A 23,846-nucleotide genomic window follows, 5' to 3' on the forward strand; every position below is an offset into this window, starting at 1 on the left:
GTCAGTCTGGTGCGGTCAGGCGAACCGCAAAGGAGTGGTCTACAATGCATGTCAGTACCAGTAAGAGGTAAGAGACGCACACACCAGCGAATTCAGGGGACTTCGCGCTTGCGAAGGTCAGGGCGAGTTGGGATATCACGCGGACGCGTTTATAACGTAAGTGAAGCATAAGATGCATACGAGCTAAGCAGTACGCCAGAGGGAGAGTCAAGGGGAAAAGGGGGACGAAGTACCAGGGCAATAAGGGTGCTTCGCGCAGTCGAAGTCTTCGTACATGTCAGTGCACTCCTGCTGGTGGTCGAGTCTCCAGGCGCTTGCAATGGCACATTATTGAGATGAGATGGTATGCAAACGCCGGGAACCAACCGAAGTGGTTCACATGCGCGGTATATTCAAAAATGTATGTGTGTACTATGCAGGGCGGGATGCTAGAGGATCGATGGCAAAATCGGAGGGGATAGATAGGATGTAAACACACAGAGCAATGCGATAGGCAAAAAAGCGACCAGGTATGCTAGCTACATAGATGGCATCCGAGCCTCGAGCCCGACGACGCCGCAGCATGAACGATTCGGATACGCGCGAGACATAGGGGCACGCGGGCGGACCAGGGGCCCAATAGTAGGGGTGGGGCAGAAGGTAATGGGGTAACCTGGAGCGGGACACTGGAGCGCAAGCGGCAAGCGGCGAGCAGCGGGACCTATGCGAAGTAGAGTAAAGTAGGGATACATGAAGGGGAGACCTGGTAGTACACATGTGGTTGCACGGGCACGGGCGCGAAGCGTGGAGGGCCATCAAATGACGCGGTGCCATGCGAGATGCGAGAAGGAAGACGTGGACACGGGGCCGCGAGAGAGAAGGGGAAGCGCGAGCATGGGAGCGCAGAAGCGGGCAGCCGGACACAAGATGCGAGAACGCAAGATAGCGTGCAGAAGCGGGGAGGGGGAGGGGATGGTAGGAGTGGGGAGCGATGACGCGCGGGCGCCACACCGCGCGCGCGAGCTGAGGAGTGTACTTTTCTAAACCGTGTTCGACCCCAGAACATCCGCGCCGAGAGTAGATGGAGAGAAATCAATAGAACTCGGGCGCGCGTAGGGCTCGACGCGTCGTCATCGCTCGTCGTGAGGTAGTATGGGCGTGAGGAGGAGGAAGGACATCGTAGGCGGGAACGGTCTCAGGCACAGGAGTGGAGAGTCTACAGTCATTGCGAGCCGACCATGACCTTGAGGACCATGTTGCCCTCGTCGTCGCGGCCGCGCTGGAGGAGCTCGAACGCGCGGGCGGTGTCCTCGAGCGCGAAGCGGTGCGTGATGATCTTCTCGATGTTCGGCAGCTTGCCCGACGCGAGCAGCTGCAGCGCGGTCGGGTACGTGTGCGCGTACCGGAAGCTCCCGTGGATGTCGACCTCGCGCGTCGCGGCAGCCGACAAGGGCAGAGTGACGTTGCGCGAGCCCATGCCGACGAGCATGACCTTGCCCCCAGTGACGGCGGCATGGATGGACATCTGGATGCAGGGCTCGGCCCCAGTGCACTCGAAGACGAGGTCAAACCCGTCGGGCATGTTGAACTCGGTGAGCGCGGCGGAGATGTTCTCCTTGGCGCGACGGAGGGCCTCGTCGGTGGTCTTGGCCTTGTCGGCGAAGGGGAGGCAGTGGACCTGCTCTGCGAAACCGTGCTTGAGAGCAAAGTCGAGGCGGGTCTGGTTGATGTCGATCGCGACGACGCGGGAGGCCCCGTAGGACTTTGCAAGGGCGCATGCGAGGAGACCGATGGCGCCAACGCCAAAGACGAGGACGGATTGTCGTGAGCCGGGCGTCAGTTCTGCACGGCGGGCGGCGTGGAGGAGGACGGAGAGGGGCTCGGCGAGGGCTGCTTGCTCGAAGGTGCAGTTATCGGGTAGTCTGTGGGGAGACGCGCAGAAAAGAGGTAAGCGAAGATTCTCTCAACACGTGTTCGGGTCGGGAGAAGAGGGGGTGTGGGATTTGGATGCGGGGGCGATACGAAGAGCTCGGGGTCGGACTCGGAACGGGGAAGTAGTACTCACGGGTGGAGGACGTGGGCGGGGTGGTTCATCCGCTCCTGGAGCGTGCCGTCTGAGTGGGGGAAGGTCTTGGCGGAAGAGCAGAAGCGCATGTTCTTGCAGAGGTTGTAGCGGCCCTTGGCGCAGTAGGAGCAGTTGTTGCACATGATGCCTGCCTCGATCGCTACTCGCTGGCCAGGGACGAGGTTCTTGACACCGGGGCCGACAGCGGTGACGATACCAGCTGCTTCATGGCCAAGGACGAGGGGTGCTTGTACGACGAAGTCGCCGTTACGTCCGTGGGCGTAGTAGTGCACTAGAAGGATAGTTGATGAGATACGCGAGAAGTAGCGGATGGAGATGAGCAAGAGACTTACAGTCGCTGCCGCACAGGCCAGTGGCCATTACAGCAACCTGAGCCTGGCCTTGGTGTGGGGGCCAGAGGGTGCGCTCCTCGAAGCGCATGTCCTTGGCACCGTGGAGGACGGCTGCGTGCTGGGTTGGGAGGGCGATGGGGGACATTGTGAGCGATGGAGAGGATGTGAGCGGCGAAGGGGCGTCTTACGGAAAAGCCATGGACAGAAGCGGGAGACTTTATAGTGTAAACGACGGAGTCTCGTGAGGAGGGCGTTCTGAGCTGGACCGTGGCCCTTGCCGTGGCTTGCGCCTGTGCCCCTCCCCGGTCCGACCGCCCGCTGCGAAGCCACCTGCCTGATCGACTCTGCTTATGTCAGCGAGGACCCTGAGGCCGGGTTCTCGCATCCATCCGAGTCCCAGCGCTAGTCAGACTCGGACTCGGACTGCAGCCAGCACCTCTCTCGCCCTCCTCGCCCTCCCCCTCCTCGTGCACTCGCCAGCCTCCCACCGCTGCGCCCCGTTCCCTCCAGCCCTTTTTGCCCTGATCTTCCGCATACATCCATTTGTCCGCCGCCACTGCCTAATCCAGCCAGCAATTTACATCACCCGGGCCTCGCGCCGGTCTTCCGATCCGGGGAAATAGCCGGTTTACCCCAGACCCGTCTCAACTACCACTTTCGGTCGTCTCCTCCTCCCATTCCCGCCAGCGGCCACACATTTAAGCTCCCCCGGCCCTGCCATGTTCTCCAGCAGGTTTCTGACTCCATCGCAGACGGAGCCGTCGGAATCGCGCACGCATACAACGTAAACATCCTCCAGTAACACGCAATCCTCATGGACCCGACCCCAACCGTGCCCGCACCGCAGCTCTTCTCTCTCGCGGGGCAAAACGTGCTGATCACAGGGGCCACCCGCGGTACGTTCATTCTCCAGATCGCCCCATTTGAAAACCTTCCCTACGCCTCGCCTATCCCCCACACTTTGGGCCCGCAGCTCACCCAGCTTTTCCTTATCTTAACAGGCATCGGTGCTGCTTGTGCGGTTGCTCTCGCTGAGGCCGGAGCGAATATATGTCTTGTTCGCCGTCCCAACTCCACCAACGATGAAACGTCCGATGCGGTCGCTGCCACAGGCCGAACGGTCAAAACTGTGGACTGCGACCTGGCAGATCTTGACGCCGTGAAAGGCCTCTTCCAGAGGGCGCTCGACCTCATGGGAGGAGAGATCCATGTCCTCGTCAATTGCGCTGGAATACAGCGGAGATCCCCGGCCGTCCAATTTGCCGAATCCGACTGGGATGATGTGCGTATCCTAACTTCTTGCTCTAAATTCTGCCTCCCGTACCTTTCGGTATCTTTCCTCTCGTGTTATGTCATTTCATTTTGCTTTTTGACTTGTTCTGTGACTTGAGCTCTTTACGCGGCTGCTTACTGACCGCCGCTGCTCTCCGTTTCTTTTCCACGGATTCTCCCAACCCGTTCCCTTTTCCGTCGACCGCACATCATCTATCGTCGTCCCTCGCACTCCTCCCAACCGACGCCTTGGCACCCACCCCCCTGCTTATCGGTCTCCCTTCTCTCCCTCCTTCCCAACCTACGCGAACCCAAATCGTCTCTCTCCGTGGCCACGGTCCTTCCCTGCACGTGTATCCGCCCGTGCTGGGAATGACGCCTCCAATTCATGTGTCCATCTTTGGATACGTCACCTGCCACACTCAACTCCCTCTCGCTTGTCCGCCGGTCTGGCGCATGAACATGGATGGCTATACGATTTGGTTTGACAAACCTGCGTTCCCCATGCTCTCTCTTATCGTCGCTTCTTTTTCTTATGGCGTGCTCTTGATGATTCTCGACGGTCCCTTGGGGTCATCACATCCCGCTGGACCGCCTCCCTCTCACTCGCATATCGCCGGACGCTTTTGCGCATGCTCGTCGTTGCCTATCGTGCCCCATCTCCTCGAAATCTCTACGACCCCGCCTGCGCCCAACCTGATCCACACCGCTCGCCGCCCGCCCGTACACTGTGTGCTCCCGCTCATCGCTACGTCCTACACGAATTCCGGACTATCTGCACTCGTCATGCGCCCTGCGTACTGAATACTGACACCTGGCGACATACGCCTTCCACGTCATTTCGATACCGCGCGTCACTCCATGGCGTTGCCTTGTCCTCGCCGTCGCTCTCTCGCGCGCAATCGCTCTGCGCTTCGCTGATCACTGATCGCGGATCGGGCCAATATGCTGCATCCCCGTCCGTGCGCGCGCGCGACTTCTCGCTGTGGGGCTGTGGCCTCGCCTCGTTCTCGGCCGCGCACGTTGCGTCATCGGATCTTCTGCGTCTGCCTCCTCGTCCGCTACGTGCGACCGGATTCGGTGATGCTCCCGATCGTCGCCATTGCAAACTCTGTGCGGGCGTTCGTACGTACGCCAACGCTTGCGCACCAAATGCGGACGTGATCTGTGGCCTCGGAACTCCCTCGGGCGCATCCGAATTATCGCCGCGCTATGTGCCGCATCTGCCGTGTCCTATCTCTCTGGACGCGCTGCGACGCGTGCATGGGAAACGCTGGCCTTTACATTCATTTGTTCACTTGGCCCCATTCATTCTGCGCAATCACGTTCATGTTCACGTTTCGCCGCTGCCTCGGACGTGGATGTGCGCACTTGCGATCGTCCGCATGCGGTTTCTCCGGCCACACGTCTTGCTCTGTCTCTCGTTGCGTCGTTTGTGCCTCCTCTCCATGACCCCATACTTTCGTACCCCATTACTCCTTACGTCTGCGTTTGCACGCGTTGTTGTCCCTGTCTCGTCGTATTGCTCGCTCACCCTCCACGCATCATGTTGCACGCGCAACTAACAACAGGTCCTCAACGTGAACCTCAAGTCCGTATGGCTCCTCTCGCAGTCTGCGGGCCAGCACATGGTCCCGCGTCGCCGCGGGAAGATCATTAACTTCTGCTCCCTCCTGACTTTCCAGGTACGCCAGCTTTCTCGCTCTCGCTCCCTCTCTTGATTGTGTCTGCGCAACATGCTTCAGCCGTCACTGACAATAACCCCTTTTGTTCTCGTCACCCCTCCACGATTCGCTACTCTTCCTCCTCGGACGCATTCGACCTGACGACACAATTGCAGGGCGGGTTCACCGTGCCTGCGTACGCGTCCGCCAAGGGCGCTCTCGGCCAGCTGACCAAGGCCCTCAGTAACGAGTGGAGCAAGGACAACGTCCAGGTCAACGGGATCGCCCCCGGCTACATCGCCACCGACATGTGAGCCCCCATTCTCCTCACCTCAATCTCAATTCCCCTGTACCTGCCCCACTTGCCCGCATTTTGTTCACGATCTGCTGCGATGGCGCATGAGCGCTACATTTTGCCTTTTGTCGTTGGGCGTGACGTCTCCAGGCGTGCGGTAGCCTTCAGGCTGGTATCGGCGGGATGCTTCTTCCCATGCTGCCTCCCACCGTTTCCATGGGCGCACGAACACACACACACACCGCATCACCGTTCCGTCGCGCCGTCCTGCCCGCTCTCCGTCTCTGCTCTCTGCTCTCCGTTCTCCGTTCTCCATTTCTGTCCTTCCGGACTACCGAGCGTCCGAACGCCGGTGACGTGAGCTGCGGTCCCGCGAGAGCGCGTCTGTACAATTGGAGGGCGGCGCGGCCACGTGGAACGGACGCGTCCTGTCACGCCGCAGTAGCGCTCTTTACGCCGCGGTATAGCGATGCTACCCGTTTTCCCCTTCTGCATTCTACACAAGTAATCAGGCGTTCCGCCCTCTAGACTCGACTGAATACTCGTCGCAATTTTCATGGCAAAAGGACGGGAAATGTCCACCCCGCCACTCCAGCGTGCTAGCCGCGTCTAGGACAGGCTAGGACGCTCTCTACCATGAGTCGAGTCTGGGCGGTGGAGCTTCTTTCTTTTTCGCTCGTCGCTCCGCCTCTTCCTATCGGCCCATAGCGCGGTATCGGTTGAGCTCCGAGCGAGAGTGTACGGCACGCGTCCCGCCTCCTCCTGCTTCATCATTCCATGTCGCGGCGGATGACCTGATACACGTGTGATGCGCACGCCCGCCAGCGCCCTACGTCTGAGGGGCCTCCTCGCCCCGTTTCTGCTCGGCCGCGCCCCGCAGTCCATTTCGGCATCGGGGGGGCGTGCAGCACGCACCGTGCTGCGAGCTTTCGGGTTGAACGTCCGACGACGCTTCGTAGAGTGATGGCTGCCGCCTGGCTACTCCGATACAGTAGTACGCCTTCTATTGTTCGATGGCGCTGACACGACCCCCGCTCCCTTTTGCTATATCACACAGGAACGAGAAGCTGCTGCAAGACCCGGTGCGCCTGCGCCAAATTTCGGAACGCATCCCTGCGGGACGGTGGGGCGAGCCGCGGGACTTCGCTGGCCCTGTCGTTTTCCTGGCGAGTACCGCGAGCCAGTATGTGTGTGGGGAAATCCTGGTCGTCGACGGGGTGAGTGCATTTTTCGAGTACCTTCTTCCGTTTCGTTCCGTCCCCGCACTTCGGCACTATCTCGTATCTCCCTCTCATCTTGCTCTTCTCTTCGCTTGGGGAGACGTGTCATCTTGGCCACAGCGAGCCACGCCGCGCCATGCTTCCAGCCCTCAGGTAGAACACGCGAGCGGACTCCGCTGCGGGCCGGACTGCACCGACCTGCCTTTCATGTGCAAGACGGTGGTGCGCTAGTGCTGTGCCACGGTGACGCGGCGATGCGCTACTGATTGTGAAGAGTTTTTGGCTTGCGGACGAATGAGGAACACGGATGCTGACGGCTGCGCCCTCGGTGGTTTTCACTCTTGCTCGTACACAGGGGTGGATGGGGCGGTGAAAGTCAGCACTGACGCGAACGCGGGCACGAGCACGAGCCGTGGTTCGCTGGGAAGAACGTTAGTGCGTCGTCGGAACCTGGGAGAAGCAAGAGGCGTGTGCAAATGCGCCGCGCTAGCTAGTCTGGAGAAGAAGCGAAGAACCTGTAGACCTGTACTCCATATGCCAAATGCAACAATGCAACGCGTCTCATGGCCACAATTTACCCCCAAATGCGTCTGGATGACATATCCTGTACGCAAGCCTTGAGGTCTGCTGCTCTCGTGGACCCGAGCGTATCTGCGAGCCGCGCGGCAGATCCGCTCGGTCCATCAGCCCTTCTCACATCCTACCCTCCACTGCCCACCGCTCGGAGGATTCGATTGAGCCGGCCAGCACGGAATTCCGCTCGACCGCGAGGCCATGCGAATCGCTGCTATCGCGAGCTATGCCCTGAATCGAACTCATTCGCGAAGACGCCGCAGCTGACGCAAGGTACGCCCTCGCTCCACGCCTTGCGCTCTATGTAGCAGAGTGCCTTCTGTGGCTCCTGCCGCCCATCCCTCGTTGTTCGTCACTCTCGCATTGGAGTCGTCGCTCGAAGTTGTGGAGAGGAACCTGAACACTCCATCCTGAGAGCCACGAGTGATCGGGACTCGGGACCGGGACCCGAGATCCGTGTGCCAGAGCGAGATCCTACCCGCGAGGGCGCGTCGCCATAGCCGACGTTCGATCGCTTCCAAGCGTCGCCTGGTCTGTCGGTGGGCGGTCTGGACTGGCTGGGCTGGTGAGGGCGAGATGGTCGTCGGTGGCGCCGCCCCCGATTGCTTGAGGAGGCAGGCGGGCGCACTAAGTCCGGGACATGACCGGTGACCATCAGATTCAGATTCGCTCGTGGGCCGATGGGGGCGCACCCCATTCAAGGAGAAACGAGCACCCACCGGCACGTTTGCTGGACCATGGATTCTAATTGTAGAGAATATTCTCTCGGAAAGCATGCTTTACATAACGACAACAAACAACAGTACGATCTACGACACGAGGTGCTGTCGCCTTCACCGCTGTTTTGATTTTGTTCGTCATTGAGGTCAAGATTCGCACGACGGCGGAGGCGGTCAGGGGGAAAGCATTCTGACGAGAATGGACTTGGAATGGACGGCCCGGCTCGGGACTCCGCTCCGTCTACGTTTCGTGCGCAATGCAGAGGCTTTCCGTGGCTGTTGTGTACATACCGTACCTGAAGCGGCCCAGATCCCGCAGAGTGACGGATGTCGTTCACGTTGATCAACATGTTCGATATCGAGCAATGGACTGACGTTCTACTGTATCTGCTGACCTTCTGGGTCGTCGCCTCCCGATCCCTTCAACCTCATTTAGCAATGCGCTTTTCTCAATTAATCAGCACAGCGCGCAGATAGCACTACCAATAGTGTCTGGCCTACATCAGTCCAGTACCCTCGAACTTCAATGCTTCATGCTTCGGGATTGGTTCGCCTGAATGGCGGGATCCGAAACAACCCGAGCTGGCCCACAGGGGTCCACAAATCTTTTTGGGTCTTCTGGCCCGCCTGGTGCCGCGCGAATCAGGCGTGGCGGCGGGTAAGCGCAACTCTAGCCCGCCATGTCGCGCATAGTATCGTCCTAATCACCGCAATCACGATCAGTTTCCCTCTGCGATTCGCAATAGGGCCTCCCACAGTTGCCACCCACTGGCTCGGCATTGATTCATTGACTTACAGGCCCATCAGACAAAGGAGAGCTACCTGGGAACCGTCTAACGAGCAGCCGATTCCATCCGCATCCGCCACTGTGAACACCCTGATCCTCAATCATGAGGCTAGAGGCACGAGCCTATTGCCGATGAGTCTAGGTCCGATGACCACGAACATCCCTTGACGTCGTTGTTGACCGGCAGCGGGGAACTGAGGGAAGCCGTCGGTCGGCCTCACGTCAAGGTTAACGTTCATCGGTAGGCTACTGAAACTTAGAACAGCGTGTAGCTCTCGAACGTAGTCTTTCTGGGAATGGTAGAAGTGCGATGTGAGCTGCGATGATGTTCAATAGCCACCGCACAACGCGCACCACTGGGCGCTGCAGGGAAGTGGACGTGCGGTTTTGGTAGCGGAAACGCCTTCTATGCATCCGAAGGGGGTATTGCTGATGGGATTCATCCGGCAGTCTCTTCTGCATTCCACCCATTCGAAGAAGCGTGCATAGCGTTTCATACTTATAACGCCGACGTGGGCTAGTCTGGCAGGGAAAGCAGAGGCGGCATCTACCGTGCGTGTTCATACAAACGCGTGATAGAAAGAGCCAAGAGAACAGAAGAACGAGGCATTGAGATTGCGAGGGCTGGAACTCCGTTCATACAACTTGCTAGCGACTTGGATGGCGAAGGGCATGATCGAAGAATGCGGTCGAAACATGCCTCCGACGTAGGATCAAAGCAAAACACAGATACCGCCGACGCCTTATGGCGAAGTCCGGATGCTCTTTGCGTTCCTTCTGCGAAACGCCGCTGGAAACATTCACTAAAGGACTTCAGGAGCCGTAGGAGGCTAGTGTGATACTCCGTTCTCACATCCAAGGAGACGGTGGGGCTGTCATGTGCCGATGGCCGCACACAAAGCATCGTGCGAGGAGAGCATCGTACGCGGATTTGGAAACACCGATGGTGCACATCATGTGCGGCGGACAAGAATGTGCTTTGTGGAATTCTGGATGCGGTAGAAGCTCTAGAAAGCGCCGGTTCTCGACTGCATCCAGAATGCTACGTCCCGTCAGTTTATACAGATTGAATGCGGCAATGCTGAGAATGCCCGAGGTAGCCCATCAGAGGATCTACGCACCAGCGATGGGGAAAGTAAGAAACGGAGACAAATGCCGTAGTAGGTATCTTCAGGGCGAAGATATCGATCCTGGCCACAATGCTTGGTTGCGCAAAATTTCGGTTTTAGGATTACAAGGATTACGCTCCACTGTCTCCGGACATGGCAAAAATCGCGATTCTTCTTATGTCCCCATTCGCAGCCGCCAGCATGGAGCATGGGGCTTTCACATCCACACACTTGAACGCCTGTATAGTAGCTGAGAGCAAAAGCACGCACCTCGGCGGTGTCAATGCCAACCCGCTATACGAGCTAGTCGAGAACTCCAGAATCCACCAATGGCGCTCCGACCACATCATCATCGGCAAGAAGGGCGTGCCAGTGCAGGAAGGCAAGAAGCCGAGGCTGGGAATACGTCCGTGCTCGCGGCTCGCCGTCGCACGCTGTAACATTGAAACGCACGTACTGCAATGAGGCGGGATGGCGTCCAACGCCATGATCTTCAGATAGGCGACCAGCTAGGCACGGGGATGACATGACGAGGAAAGGTTGCATCCCGCAGCGGCCCCGAGTTCTGGAGAGTGTGCATGTGAGCGGTCGGCAATGGCGCTTGTGTGAGAATCCTCACCAACGTGCCCTCTCCAGCCTTCTAAACGCCTGATGAATGGCGTGCAAGGCGGGCATTAGACTCAGCGCAGTGAGCGACAGGAGCCACACCCATACAGATGTGAGCGAGATAGCATACTACACGCACGATCGAGCAGCAGATCCTCGCCGCTGAGCTCGGTCTAATCAGGCATCCTCTGGTCCTATGACGCGAGATATTTTCCATGGTGATACCGAGGCGATAGAAGCCCAGCAGGCGAATGACAAGCAGATGACCGCGAAGAAGCACGGTTGCAGGCCTCCTTTCATCAGGCGTATCAGGGCGTGTCGCAGCACTTACCTTCCTAGGATGCTCGTCGTATCCTAAATTGGTAAAGGTGTGGCCAGGCGACAAGTGTGAGCGTCCCTCACCGCAGGATCTTCAGGCATGCTGTCCCCCAGGGCGCGGTGGATGTAAGGCTCCTTTGCAAGACTTGCCTATTCTCAAATAATGCCAAAAGGAGCTGTAAGGTGAGAGATCAGCAAAGGCTCTAGAAGTTAAGACGATGATGCCAATGAGGTAGGTTAGGCTCGACAATTCTCCGCGTCCCTCAGGAAGTCTAGCACTTGAGACACGCAATCGTGCTAGTCTGCCAACCAGCTCACGACGCACCTTGCAAGAATAGAATCAATCGCTGACGAGGCGCGGACGACCTGCTCGTGATGCCGAACGTCCCAACAGAAGGGTGGAGTGGGAAGGACGGCATCCCAGGCTTCCTTGGCAGCTAAGGACGGCGCATGTTGTCGGGCGTGGCCCGCGTCCGAATGGTCTAGAGTCGAGAGATAGTGTAGGATGCGACCAACGTGAGAGCGAGGACAAAAGAGAGGGGTCGGAAAAAGGCTGAGAGAGAGTAACAATCGGTCTGTATGGATAGGCTGAGTACTGCAGTCGTTGAGATAGTACAGATGGGCAAGACTGGGCGATGTAGATGTAGTACGTGAATGAAGCATCGAGATACTCAGGTGTCATGTTGCGGTGGGACGTGTCGAACATCGTCGTGGGGATTGTGAATACAGCGGACTTGCGCAAGGCCCAAGGCAAACTCGCTTAGTCGACATTCGTCAGCGAGTTTGAGATTTGCAATACACGAGGGCATGACAACTACCACTGCGACGCTGCCGTCGCGGCGTTCTTCTTCCACGATATCTTCTGCTGTGAGGTGTCTCCTCCTTCGCGGCCAGAGCACAGGTCTATGGATTGGGAGAAAGGGAGCCATGCGGCAAAGGTCCAGAACGTGTGAGAGAAGAAGTCAGCCACAGCCATGGCGCGCGAACACACCTTGGCTTCCGTTTCCGCCCGGCATATTTCGATGTTCCACTGGAACCGGAGCTCTCAACGGAACTGACACGGAGTGCCAACGGCTGCGAGATGTTGGTAATTTCGGATGATCAGAGACGTAATAGCGGAAGAGGGGTACTCGCTCGCAAATGCTCCCATGCACATTCTGATGCCCTCGCGTTCTTCACAACCTCCCGTACACACACGTCCCACAGCTCCGGCGTTGACTGCTCATTGGCTGCTATTGAGACGAGATCCTGCGGGATTCGAAACATGCTGAAATGTATGGCGAGCGTCCTCCGAAGGTGCGGCCAAGCAATGCCCCCTGTAATGCCGAGCGCGAAGATGCCCAGGAAAGCAACGAGGAAGCCAAATGTAAGCGTCGACTCAGTGGAGGCCCCTCCAGTCATGCCCAACTCGCGACTCCGGTCAATGAAATGCGAGGAGAAAATGGCGGTACAAAGAGAGTTGCCGACTGCTGCGGAACATACCCGTTCGGAGGGCGGAGCGCCCGACTCCATCGTCGTTCCGCTCGGGGGTCTCCCGCCCTCTTACCTGGCTCGTCATCTTCGGTCCACTCGCACGCCGTGATAGACGACAAAATTGATCTATCGAAATCTACAGCTAACATGAAACGTAGTTACAGCTTTAAGTTGGCCTCGGTAGTGACTCTAGGCACCGGCCATCTTCTTCAGCACAGCAAACTCCTGCTTCCCGGTCGCCTTGCAGAGGGCGTAGAACTTGGATTGGGGGTTGGAGAGCAATGCCGCCGGGGTGTCAAATTCCACAATCCTACCTTGGTCCAGGAGCATCACCTGCACGGCAGATAGAGTCAGAGATCCCGACCCTGAAGCTGATGTCGACACAGAAAGAGTAAGCCCTACCCTATCGTAATCTATGACCGTTCTGAGACGGTGGGCAATCGTGAGGATCGTGCTCGACGCGAACTCCCTGAGAAAGTGCGAAGAGATCAGGGCCAGAGATCGGTGGGACAGATATACCTCCGCGCGCAAGAGATCCGAGCGGAAGCAGACCCGAGGCCAATGTGACTCACTGTCGAATGGTCTTCCCGATAAGCTCGTCCGTGGCGTAGTCGACACTGCACGGGGCGGCTCGTTAGAGCTCATGTAAGCTGAGACGTCATGAGAATGCGCGTTACCTTGCAGTCGCCTGATACAGCAGGTGGACTCGATCAGCACCATTGTTCCCTGTCCCGCTGGCTCCGAACACGCACCTCGTCCATCAGAAGCACTCTGGAACGTTTCAGGATCGCGCGAGCCATGCATAGCAATTGCTTCTCGCTGTCAGGGGCGATACGCGCACCGGCGTAGAAGGTCAGTAGCAGATCGGTGAGGGAAGACCATCGAGATCTCTGCGTACCCTGTGGAGAAATTCTCGCCGCCTTCGGACACAGAAGAGTCCAGGTTGCGGAAGACGTTTACGTTTATGCCCTCGTGTTCCTCCGCTGTCTCTTCTCCCGATGGGATTAGATGGACCCGTCGGAGCGCCTCGTACTACCGGAGCCAATCAGTAAGTCTGACGGAATGGATGAAGAGCCGAGAGCGTACAATTTCAGCATCCTCATACTCGTCAAATACGTCGAGGGTTGACCGAAGTGTCCCACTTAAGATGGTCGGATCCTCTGTGGATGACACACGGCGTGAACAAGAGGCTGCGGAGAGCCGTTGGGGTAGACTCACGGGGAATGATAGTGAGTTTGCTCCGCAGATCTGTCAAGCCAATCTGGGAGATGTCCAAGCCGTCAATGAGGATGCGACCCTCCACGGGTTCCACGAAACGGAAAAAGGAGAGCGCCAAGGTACTCTTCCCCGATCCAGTACGACCCAGAACGCCGACTTTCTCACCGGGGCGAATCTCAAAGGATAGATGGTGCAGCACGTTGGGCAAATCGGGCTGTCAAATCGTGTCAAGTCGGTCAGCTCAGGGTCCATTCCAGAAGCACAGGGTGGGAGTGGACGAACAGCATATCGGATGACAAGATCCTCGCACTTTATTTCCCCCTTCTCCGGCCAAGACGCTGGAGGTCGGGGTTCGATGAACTCTGGCGGCTCTTGGGGAAGCTCTGAGAACTCCTTGACACGTTCCACAGCGACCTGGATCGTGACTATTGGGGCGCTTTCACAAGGACGAAGAGGGTACTTTCTCACCATCGACTGTTCCAGACCAACGAAGCGGCGAACCTAATCGGGACTTGTCATTGGCTCGTCTTAACGCTGGGTCACTCTATATAGCTTACCATCCAGAGAAGCTAGGAGCCCAGGGTCAGCCCATGTCAACAAGTCAAAGACGGGATACTCACGTCCATGAGGAAGGAGCCGGAGAAGGCAAGCGCGAAGCCAGCAAGAGAAGCGTCAATTCTGGGGGTCATCACGGCGACTAGGGCGACCAGGGCAACAACACAGCTTGACAGCAGAAGGAACCGAGCCGACAGCCAGCGGTTGACTGCATGCTTCCGGTCATCATCCAATTTCCTATTATCCTAACTCTCGAACTCACCTCCCCACATCCAGTACACTGGATTCGCGTTCTAAAGCCAAAGCGTGAGCGGTCATCAGAACGGTAATCTGAGAGGGGATCGCCCACGGTGTCGGCGTAACAGATCATGTCACGCAGGTATTTAGATGAGGCACCGAAGGCACGTACGACGGCGACTCCCGCGATTGTTTCGCCATAGATCGAGTATAGCGGGGACCGGGTGACGGAGTCTGCGGAACGGAGTCAGCGGAGCCGGATCAGGAGCGTGCGACTCCGAGGTATGCGGGAAGCGGCATACCTAATCTGCGCATGTCGCGGGATGTTTGTCCGTAGACCTTACCCAAAGCGTCAACCTAGAGTGCATGCGTGGTATGACGCAACATACCTTGCCAACTGCACGCGGGTGAATGAGTGTAAGCAGAGCGCAACCGGTAGTGGTTCGGGACACTTACTACTGTAAAAGATGAAACCGAAGACGAAGCCGGCGAGCAGGAAGGTAGGCCCGCCCACAACCGAGACAGTGATGAAAGTGGTCAGTACCGACAGGCCGTACATGACACTACGGCCGAAGTTGTCCGGGAGGCTGCTATCGATGCCTACAAGATGATGTATATTAAGTGGTCTTCTCAAAACTAAGGGTCTCCATACCTTCGAAGTCCTTCCCAAAGCGATTCAGTAGCCGACCACGCGACACAGTGTCGTGGAATCGGATTTTAGCGAAGAGCACAGCCTCGAGCAGTCCTGCGAGACTCAATGAGCATCCCCACATTCGCCATCGCCGGCAGATGACTTACTCTTGTAGAGCACTACTGAGCCATGGATGCCTCCGTGATCTTTTCGACCAACTGTCAGTCAGGGCCATCATGATTGCAGTACGCGGACTTACAAAGTACGAACCACCGCAAAGTAGTAAGGATCAAGCCTTCACATAGGTGAGACAGAGAACACCCCAAGAGAATCGCTCAACGTACCGACACCCGTGATCTATAAAGCATCAATGAGGACGTACTCCTTTCAAAGTAAAGGAGCTACTTACCGCCGCGTACACGGTGATATAGAACGTCGGAGACTTCGGCTCCGAGCTCAGATTTGCCCCAGACCATACCTTCAGCCAGCCGTTTTCGAACACAGGGCTCAGCGCCCCAACTCCGAGCGAGCACGCAAAGATGATCCAGTACCCGTACGATCCGCAGGCAGAGAGATACATCACCCAGATGTCCTTGCCGATGTGACCCACAGCGCGCTTCTCCTCTTCGACGAGCTTCCTCGGGGCTTTTTGCTTCTTGTCCGGCTTCGTCTCTCCGTCCGCCTGCGTCGGGGCCACCGTCGAACTTGTTTCGGAAGTCTCAGTGGACTCACGGAACGTAACTTCCTCCGCAACGTCTTCTACAGCCCGTTCGACCTGCTTCTCCTTCTCAGCTGCTGTCGCGTCCTCCTTTTCCTCGTCGCCGGACGACTGAATGAGGGTGCTCAGGACACCGGAGCTCTGCAGCCCATCGTAGTCGCCCGTGTACTGGACGCGCCCATTGTCCAGCGCGACGATGTATTTCGTACCCGGGGCGCAGAGCTGGACGTGGTGCGAAACAAGTATCACTGTGCGACCGCGCATCAAATCGCCCTTGAGACATTCGTTGAAAAGGTGGTGAGCGGTATGAGCATCAACTGCAACGGGACGCGTGAGATGATTTTCGTGAGTCGACGACGTGACATATGTACCTGCAGAGAGCACATCGTCCAGGAAGAGGACCGCCGCACGGGAGTAGACCGCGCGGGCGAGCGACACTCGTGCCTTCTGGCCCCCAGATAGATTTACCTGTATCGCATAAGGAGGCATCAGTCACTCGCTCCTCAAGCCTAGGACCAGGTACACTTACACCACGCTCTCCAATCTCCGACTGGTCCCCGTCCTCAAGAATGTCGAGGTCGCTTAGCAAAGCGCACGCCTCGAGCGTTTTCTGATACCGTTCCTCCACGTATGGGAGGTCAAACAGTATGTTGTCCCGGATCGACGCGTTTCGCAGCCACGCCGACTGCGGCACGTACGCGCACACGCCCTCCACCACCCACTCCGATTCGCTCACTTTCTCCTTCGCGAACTTAGCAATGGTATCGGGGGGCGAGCGCGGGCTCAACAACTGCCCAGACAAAAGGTCCGCCTCGCCGAGGAGCGCTAGCAGAAGCAAGGACTTGCCGCTCCCGAGCTTACCGCAGATAAGGGAGAGCTCCCCAAGCGGGAAGTCGAGCGAGACGTCCATGAGCACGAACTTGTTCCTAGGCGTCGCAGCCGCTGAGGGCGTGGCGCTTTCGCGAGAGCGATCCTGCGGCCAGGTGATGGTGGCAGATTGCAGTGCGATGGGGTGCGCTTGGCCGTCGAGCGGCGGGACCGGTTTGACTTCCGCCCCGTAGAGGTACTTTTCGATACGGCGGAGCGACACAGCGCATTGGAGCATATTGATTAGCGTCTCTGGGAGCGCGTTCAAGGCGAACTTCATCTCGTTGAAAACTGGATGCAACGGTCTATATATGACACAGCGAATGGTGCAAGGACGGAGGGTGCTCACCACTGATCGAGGTAAAGGCAATCGACGGCGTCAAGACTTGCTTGCGGACGACTGCGAAGTGCCAGAATGAAACGAGCGTGACCAGGATAGGTGAACCATTCCTGTGTGACCGAGTCAGCGGAGAGCTTCAGCGACAGAAAACAGCTACACCTACCAGATCGCATTCCAAAGCACCTCAATCGTGTAGTTGAGCTTCTGGTACTTGAGCTCACGCTCGCGGACCTTCAGGACGCGTTTCTCGAAGCTGCGCTCCCAAGCCATGAACTATACCCGATGAGCAAATCCCCTCCCCACCCCACTGGAACACGCACCTTCAACATCTTGATCCCGCCCAATATCTCATTCATCAGCGCCACCCGCTCATCCCGCGCCTTCATCAGGTTCTCCTGCGCCCCCACCACGACCTTCCCAGCAAAGTGGTTCATCGGCAAGAACAGGCACGCCACCGCCAGCCCAAAGAAGCACGACACCCCCAGCAAGCTATACAAGAACAGCGTGCCGATCACGATCTCGATCGGCGCGTCCACGATCGTGAACAGTTGCTGCCCGAACTGCGCAATGCGGTCGACGTCGGTCGTCATGAGCGTCATCACCTGCGCCTTGGACGAGAAGTCGTCCTCGTCGTCCTTCTTCTCTCCTTTCTTGCTGCTCTCGCCGTCCGCGGACTGGCGCTCCGGCCCAGTAGCGTCCTTGGGCGCCTCAGAGCTCGAGGACGCGATGTCCTTGCGGACGAGCGTCTTCTGGAAGAGGATCGTGTTCAGCTGGAGCTTCGTCCGCACCTGCACCACTGTCGTCGCGATGCCCCAGAGCTGCCCGGTCACTGCGTCCCAGTATCAGCCTGGACATCCCGACAGCGTTGCGAGCAAGACGAGCGTGGACACTCACGAATCTGCGTCGTCGCGTGACTCAAAAACAGCCCTGCGCAAAACACGAACCCCCACTGCTTGTTCTCTCTCTCCGGGTCGACCTCCAAATACCGCACCACGCCCCGCAAGAACATCGCCGGCACGTAGAACAGCACCGCCGCAATCGTCGCCAGCACCGTGATCGCGACAAATAGCCCTAGGTTCACCCTCGCCAGACGGTAGACGAGCTCGATGCCGGAGCCAGGTGTGGGACGCCACGCCCCAATGCGGAGCCGGAAGCGACGCATCACCACACGCATCTGGGCATACAGGGCCATGGCGCGCATGCTGGCTTCCAGAACGGGGAGGTCGCCGATCTCGAGCGACTCGGAGGTGTAGCCGAGCATGACCACTTTGGTGGTGTAGGAGAAGAGGAGGTAGTCCAAGACGGACGCGCCTGTTGTAAGGTGTGAGCTACCGATCTGCGAGTCGCACGGGCGCAGTCTAAGATGGTGTTATTCTAAATGAATCAGCGCGGAAGCCGCTAGGAGGCTTTCGGCCACCTAAATCCACTCCCAATGGACATAAATGCATCATGGCCGTCTCCTCACAAATTCATGAAGGAATAGCACCTATGGAACGAGGTACGGGCAGATCATCGAGTCCCTCCCTCTCGAATACAACGGGTGCACCAACGTCTCAAGAAGAATTTTCAATTCGAAGATCTGCAGCAGGAAATGGTGTGGTCACAGGGGATCTTTCCGCAAACGGGTTCGTCCTCTAGACTTTGAGCGATCGAAGCCTCTCACTCCGAGGACCCGCTCGGATGCTGCTTCCGAACTGAATCACGTCTACATGATCTCTCGACGTCGTCCACTGGCTGGCACTTCTACCAGGAATAATACAAGCACCTGAACACGCACCTGTAATCTCGTCCACGTTGTCCTCGTACCTGGACGTGGTCTGCATGAGCGTCTTGGCCGAGTACATTCGCTCGCTCGGGAAATGCAGCTTCGGCCCCCGAGGCGTCGTAACCGCCACCGCGGCCGCGGCGAAGTACAGCGCGAGGGTCGCGTACCAGAGTCCCAACGGCGCCCCGTCCTTGACCCAGGCCGAGCCCCACATTAAGGATGACGGCGCGGGGATCCCGGAGAACGGGAAGGGCGACGAGGGGATGATGGCGGTGATGGCGAGGAACACGAAGGCGGTGAAAGTCAGCGCGGAGAGGTGGACGATAGCCGTCGCGTGTGCGGAGTAGGTCTGGTTGACAGAGCGGCTGGCGAGGATGAGCGCGTACAGCGCGAACGCCGTGTGCAAGGAGTAGACCATGATGTCCACGGAGTCGGACTCGGTTATGGACCAGCCGAGGGAGATCGCCTGGATGGCGAGGACCGCCCCGAGGAGGAGGGAGAGCAGGATCTTGCGGAGACGCATCTGTAGTGCGTGGTGTCCGCCACGGCTCGACAGCTCAGTTTCCTAGGGACTGGTATGAGCTATAGACGTGAAGGGGAACGCACCCTGTTCCAGAAACGCTGCTCGTCCAACGGCTGTCCGTCGACGAGGTCCTCCGGCTCAGTGACGTCGAACGGGTCCCGCAAGAGACCCTCCTCGCCGTCGACGAACGTCGGGAGCGCGGTCTTGCCCTCCTTCTCCTTCGTGCCGCTGAGCACATAAGTTGTCGCGCTGACGAGGAGTGCGACCCCAAGCGCAGCTGCGACGTGCAGCTGGTATGCGGGCATCGCGCGCGTGTTCTCAAGTTGTCTCGTCCAGGGTGCTCCGTCTTTCGCAAGTTTTGAAAAGCCAAGCAAGAAGCAAGAAGTGTTTCAAAGGCGTAACGCTAGAACTTATACCGCCCTCTACGGCTTACCCTTTCGTGTCTCTAGCGCGGCTGCTCCTAATAGTCAACGTAAGTCGTCACCGGGACCGCAACAGAGGAGTCAGAGGACGATGATGACCCGCGGTCCCATCAAAATCTTGCCATGAGCGCCTTTCCGGCCTCTTCGGCACGGACGCCGACGTCGGATGTTTGCTCGATCGCGATCGGAAGCCACGCGAGCGCCCTTGGATAAAATAATTGGGGCGTGTATTGGCTCAGGCGAGTCCGGTTCATTCAATCACGCACTCGGAGGCCACAGACAGCCATGTGCCTGAACCACCTGGAATGCTCAGCGATGATGCTAATACGGCCTTGGGTCTGGGGATGAGCGTTTGAACGTCGAATCCCAGGCTGTCCGACGTAGTCGGGACTCGACCACATTCTCCGGCGGCGTCGGAGACGACGTCGTCTGCTGGATAGTCTTCTACCGCCGGGCAAGGCACGATGCTCGTTCGGGAGATACGTACGTGGTACATATGTACTGGTTTGGCAGCAGCCAGTGACTCAAGGACGCTAGATATAGACTTCTGCTTGCACAGTGCTTGCAAGTGGGATGGAGGGCGCTGATGGACGATCTCCGGAAGCGTCCGCACTGGTGTTGCGAATGGCTGGAAGGATGATAGCGGCGGAGACTGGGCGGGACTGAGAGGTCATGAGACTGAGGAAGTTCGTAAAGGCGTGGACGTGTCGGTGTGGAACGGAGAAGCGGTTGGAGGGACTCGATCCACTCGACTGAAGCCGAGTTGCAATGGACTATTCGTCAGGAAAAAGCTAGGGAGGACGTGCAGTCCCGCAGGTTGTACAGTAGGCCGGCAAGTGGGTCAAATGCCTATTCCAGGTGTCCATGCGATGCATTGGTGGGTCAGGCTCGAGCTCCTTCCCACCACCGCTCTGAAGTTGAGATATCTAGACTAGGGCGACGGTGATCGCGTCGAAAGAGGCTGCCCCAGCTTCTTGAGGCAATACTCCCCGAAGCGCAAGAAATATCCACGTATCTCGAGCAGCGATAGATCTTATGTACATCGGTTGATCTATATAGGACGTACAGAAGCTCCGGTCGGTGTGCGACTGTTATCGACTTGCGATAGTAGGAAGCATCAGGTACGGAAGGGCTACGACCGCGAGTACTGATTTACACAGGAAATACTAGGTACCAAGGCGTGCGAGAGTACACTGTGCGCTACTTGAAATCTATACATAGGTACAGTCTAAGCTCCTCGTCCATCTTCGCGCTTGTTATCGGCAAACTACCGGTAGTCCCTAAAGCTAATCTCCCCGTCCAACACTCGGAGCGATTGCAAATTCAATTCGAGCACTCCCAGAAGAGCAGTGGTCGCCAGATCCAGGTCGAAGATTCTGTGTCCAGCACACAGCGCATCATCTAGAAACTTCTTCCCGTACATCGAGAAGTCCCGCCGCGTCGGACGTGCACATCCTCGATGTCGGGGGGTAGCTTCAAGCATGCTTTACCACACCAGGAAGTGCGCATCAATCCGAGAGTTGTTCCCTCTTTCAGCGGCCTCCCTGAGGGAGCGGCACAAGGGCGTCGTTGAGGACTCCGTGCTCACATTGAGACGATCCTCAAACTCTAAGCAATTGTCTGCTCATCTTAGGATCGGGTCTGCAAGGTTTTCTACAAGTGATAACTCGGCCCTCATAACATACCATATACGACTACTAGTGGTACGAGGATCTAGTGAAATACCGAAACCCTTTGAACACGACTTCGCCGTCTACCAATGCCCGCAAATCCTCGAGACTGGCATCGACCACCTCCGACTCCATAGATGAAAGATCATTTTCTACAACCTCGGGGCACGTCCGATCTAGGGACCGCCGCTCGTATTCGAAGATCTCCAGATACGTGAGTCGACTGATGCTTGGTGAAATGGACGCCCGATATTCGATGACGTCCTTGAACTGTCGCAGCCTCTGGGTCACGTACTCCTTGAGGTCTTCCGGGTTCGGCGATTCCAGTAGCGTTCGAAGGGAGCCTTCGGGTACTTCCACCCGCGTTACGAGTTCTCGAAGAGACGGACATACTAGTGCGCGCGAATCTGTCCCGTTGGAACTACCGTCTCCTGGCCACTTCAGCAAGCAGAGAGTCTCCCAAGGATCTCCTCTCGTGTCGATCTCTACCCGCAGGAGGTGCGGGAAGGCCTCGAAGAGCGCTGTCTGGTCTGAAAACCATCCATCTATGATGTCCAGAACCAGGTGTGCGACGTTGATCCACAATATCGGTGCTTCGGGACGGAACAGCGGCCTCACAAGTGTTTCCAGTCGTATACCCCAGACGAGCGTCTCCGCTCGAAAGCGCTCCGAGGGACTGTGAGCATTGTCGTCCTGTGTGTAGCATTGCATGGTGAACTGGCAGCTAATCTCTAGCCTGACTAGAAAGACCTCGGAGAGCAAGGAATGGACGGCCTCGACACTGCGTTTGTCGGGATCTAGCCAAGCGCGGTGATCGCGTTCCGTGACATGGCCACACTCGCACGGGTCATCGGCGCACGGGCTATCGCTCAGGCGAATGCGACAAGTAGGAGGTAGGATCAAACCGACGAGGGGACCGGAAGCAAAGGTGCTCGCATCTACGATGAGAAGATCGCAGAGGGAGCGGAGGTGTATGGGTTCGCGGTGCTGCCAGGTGTCCCGCCTTGGTCGTGGCGTTGGGAGCACTTGCATCAGCTTGAGTACCTCCAATGTCTCCCTACATTTCTCGAGCGCCTTTTGCAGACGGGTGATTGAGGGTAAGCATATGTCAGCATTACTGGGGCAAGGATTGCGCAGAGTGACGTGTGTCAAGGTTCCGCAAGCAATGAGCGGGAAGAGAGCTCCTGGTAGTTGGAGGTGACGAAGGCGCGGGAGGCTCCCATTTGGCAATGCCTTGCAGGCGACCTGCGAACCCCACTCATCAAGCCACATGCTTGGATAGTTGTCGTCGTCGTCGTAATCATCGTCGTCGTCGTCGTAATCATCATCGTCGTCGTCGTCGTCGTCGAGATCATCATAGTCCGGGAATGGACATAGGATACAGAGCTCTTCGAGACAGGACATTCCGCCGCGGAGAGTCTCCCAAAGGTTATGCAGTTGATCGGCGCTGTGAACTTTAATTTCCAAGACGGCGATCCTGGAGATGTGAGGGAGTAGATGAAAGCGAAGCCCTTCGGGGAAGTGGCATATAGTCATGCGGACGTTGTGCGGAGCAGAGCGTTCCAGGAGAGTGTCCATGTAGGAATATCGAAGGGGGACTACGTGATCAGGCCCAGCGAGAGTGAACAATTCACAGGCAGTTGCGTCCGCCCATAGCTTCGAAGTCCTAAGGGCGGTGGAGCGCCACCTGCGACAAACATGAGCCATGCGCAGACTCGAGCGATCCTGCCACGCTTTTCGGAAAATGACCGACAAGAGCTCGAACGGAAGCCGGTGGATGGGAGAGACGACGTTGTGGATCGAGTGCAGTGCGAGCGCAAATCGACGGTACTCTTCTGCCCTGGCCAATGTTCGCTCTCGCACAGCTGAAGCGCAGAGTCCTGCGGGAGGTCAAGCTTCAAGCGTGATAAAACTTACCACGCGCGGTGACTAGGGGTGCTCAATTCTTGTCGGTCGCTCAGTTGCTCGCAGATCTGGTACCGCCCGAAGGGTGCCAAGCATCTAGTCAAGCCCCTTAGTGTAGCTCAGAATATTTCTCTTCGCTGGATCACTGGCGCCTTCCGAACGACCCCGGTCGGCGCCCTTCATGCTCTCTCTGGGGTTCTCCCCGTCTCTATCTACTGCGCCAAGCTGCAACAGTCCTACCGGCTTCGCATACATACATTACGCTCCTCACATCCAGTTAAAGCCCTTTTCCCTTCTCTTTACCACGTCCATCCCACTATTCCCACTTTCTCTTTCTATCCTCCCCTCCTCCCCCCTCGTGCCCCGGTTTTTTCAGTCCGGCCTAGGCGCCGTGTCCTCCCTCCCTGCGCGCCCCGATTTTCTCCCGCTTCCTCCCTCTTTTCCCTCCCCTCTCACGTCCTTCCACCACAGCGTCACACATGACCTGGACCCCCTCGACCCGCTCTGCCGCCCCGGAGATCGCCTCATCGACCGCTTCCCAGACCGCATCACCCTCTACCTC

General features: G+C 57.6%; 4 protein-coding genes across 4 annotated transcripts; 1 reads left to right on the forward strand and 3 right to left on the reverse strand.

Annotated features, from left to right (window-relative positions):
• Positions 1–418: 418 nt before the first annotated feature.
• DICSQDRAFT_108881 (GroES-like protein) lies at positions 419–2,574 on the reverse strand. The gene is made up of 3 exons (XM_007367818.1): positions 2,398–2,574; positions 2,045–2,336; positions 419–1,901 (listed from the first exon to the last, which is right to left on the reverse strand). The coding sequence occupies exons 1-3, from the start codon at positions 2,540–2,542 to the stop codon at positions 1,202–1,204; spliced, it is 1,137 nt and encodes a 378-aa protein (XP_007367880.1). The 5' UTR covers positions 2,543–2,574; the 3' UTR covers positions 419–1,201.
• Positions 2,575–3,103: 529 nt separating this feature from the next.
• DICSQDRAFT_108886 (NAD(P)-binding protein) lies at positions 3,104–7,427 on the forward strand. Its single transcript, XM_007367819.1, has 6 exons — positions 3,104–3,293; positions 3,399–3,679; positions 5,241–5,354; positions 5,510–5,643; positions 6,686–6,845; positions 7,204–7,427. Exons 1-6 carry the CDS (start codon positions 3,212–3,214, stop codon positions 7,219–7,221), a joined length of 789 nt encoding a protein of 262 aa, XP_007367881.1. The 5' UTR covers positions 3,104–3,211; the 3' UTR covers positions 7,222–7,427.
• Positions 7,428–12,548: 5,121 nt separating this feature from the next.
• On the reverse strand, positions 12,549–19,740 carry DICSQDRAFT_89363 (multidrug resistance-associated ABC transporter). Its single transcript, XM_007367820.1, has 29 exons — positions 19,371–19,740; positions 18,777–19,287; positions 17,894–18,310; positions 17,320–17,828; positions 17,163–17,272; positions 17,009–17,109; positions 16,322–16,950; positions 16,164–16,260; positions 15,484–16,109; positions 15,419–15,431; positions 15,334–15,369; positions 15,242–15,280; positions 15,096–15,188; positions 14,877–15,043; positions 14,746–14,782; positions 14,556–14,677; positions 14,469–14,499; positions 14,272–14,414; positions 14,209–14,220; positions 14,120–14,152; positions 13,934–14,065; positions 13,652–13,865; positions 13,520–13,593; positions 13,332–13,465; positions 13,186–13,252; positions 13,111–13,121; positions 13,006–13,050; positions 12,836–12,902; positions 12,549–12,766 (listed from the first exon to the last, which is right to left on the reverse strand). The coding sequence occupies exons 1-29, from the start codon at positions 19,590–19,592 to the stop codon at positions 12,623–12,625; spliced, it is 4,836 nt and encodes a 1,611-aa protein (XP_007367882.1). The 5' UTR covers positions 19,593–19,740; the 3' UTR covers positions 12,549–12,622.
• A 1,666-nt stretch (positions 19,741–21,406) lies between these two features.
• Positions 21,407–22,957, reverse strand: DICSQDRAFT_172096 (uncharacterized protein; the record flags this gene model as incomplete). Its single annotated transcript, XM_007367821.1, has 1 exon — positions 21,407–22,957. One exon carries the CDS (start codon positions 22,955–22,957, stop codon positions 21,407–21,409), a length of 1,551 nt encoding a protein of 516 aa, XP_007367883.1.
• Positions 22,958–23,846: the final 889 nt, after the last annotated feature.

The sequence above is a fragment of the Dichomitus squalens genome (assembly GCF_000275845.1).
Source record: "Dichomitus squalens LYAD-421 SS1 unplaced genomic scaffold DICSQscaffold_29, whole genome shotgun sequence".
Classification (NCBI taxonomy): Eukaryota; Fungi; Basidiomycota; class Agaricomycetes; order Polyporales; family Polyporaceae; genus Dichomitus; species Dichomitus squalens.

What these genes read in the sequence shown, in the direction of transcription:
- DICSQDRAFT_108881 (XM_007367818.1), bottom strand. Translation starts at nt 2,542, where the DNA reads ATGTCCCCCATCGCCCTCCCAACCCAGCACGCAGCCGTCCTCCACGGT. An exon ending in TGGCCTGTGCGGCAGCGACT is followed by an intron (nt 2,337 to 2,397) that starts GTAAGTCTCTTG and finishes CTATCCTTCTAG; the next exon opens with TGCACTACTACGCCCACGGA. An exon ending in CCCGCCCACGTCCTCCACCC is followed by an intron (nt 1,902 to 2,044) that starts GTGAGTACTACT and finishes GTCTCCCCACAG; the next exon opens with ACTACCCGATAACTGCACCT.
- DICSQDRAFT_108886 (XM_007367819.1), top strand. Translation starts at nt 3,212, where the DNA reads ATGGACCCGACCCCAACCGTGCCCGCACCGCAGCTCTTCTCTCTCGCG. An exon ending in GCTCCCTCCTGACTTTCCAG is followed by an intron (nt 5,355 to 5,509) that starts GTACGCCAGCTT and finishes ACACAATTGCAG; the next exon opens with GGCGGGTTCACCGTGCCTGC. An exon ending in GGCTACATCGCCACCGACAT is followed by an intron (nt 5,644 to 6,685) that starts GTGAGCCCCCAT and finishes TATATCACACAG; the next exon opens with GAACGAGAAGCTGCTGCAAG.
- DICSQDRAFT_89363 (XM_007367820.1), bottom strand. Translation starts at nt 19,592, where the DNA reads ATGCCCGCATACCAGCTGCACGTCGCAGCTGCGCTTGGGGTCGCACTC. An exon ending in TCACGCGACGACGCAGATTC is followed by an intron (nt 17,829 to 17,893) that starts GTGAGTGTCCAC and finishes ACTGGGACGCAG; the next exon opens with TGACCGGGCAGCTCTGGGGC. An exon ending in GTGCTTTGGAATGCGATCTG is followed by an intron (nt 17,110 to 17,162) that starts GTAGGTGTAGCT and finishes TCGGTCACACAG; the next exon opens with GAATGGTTCACCTATCCTGG.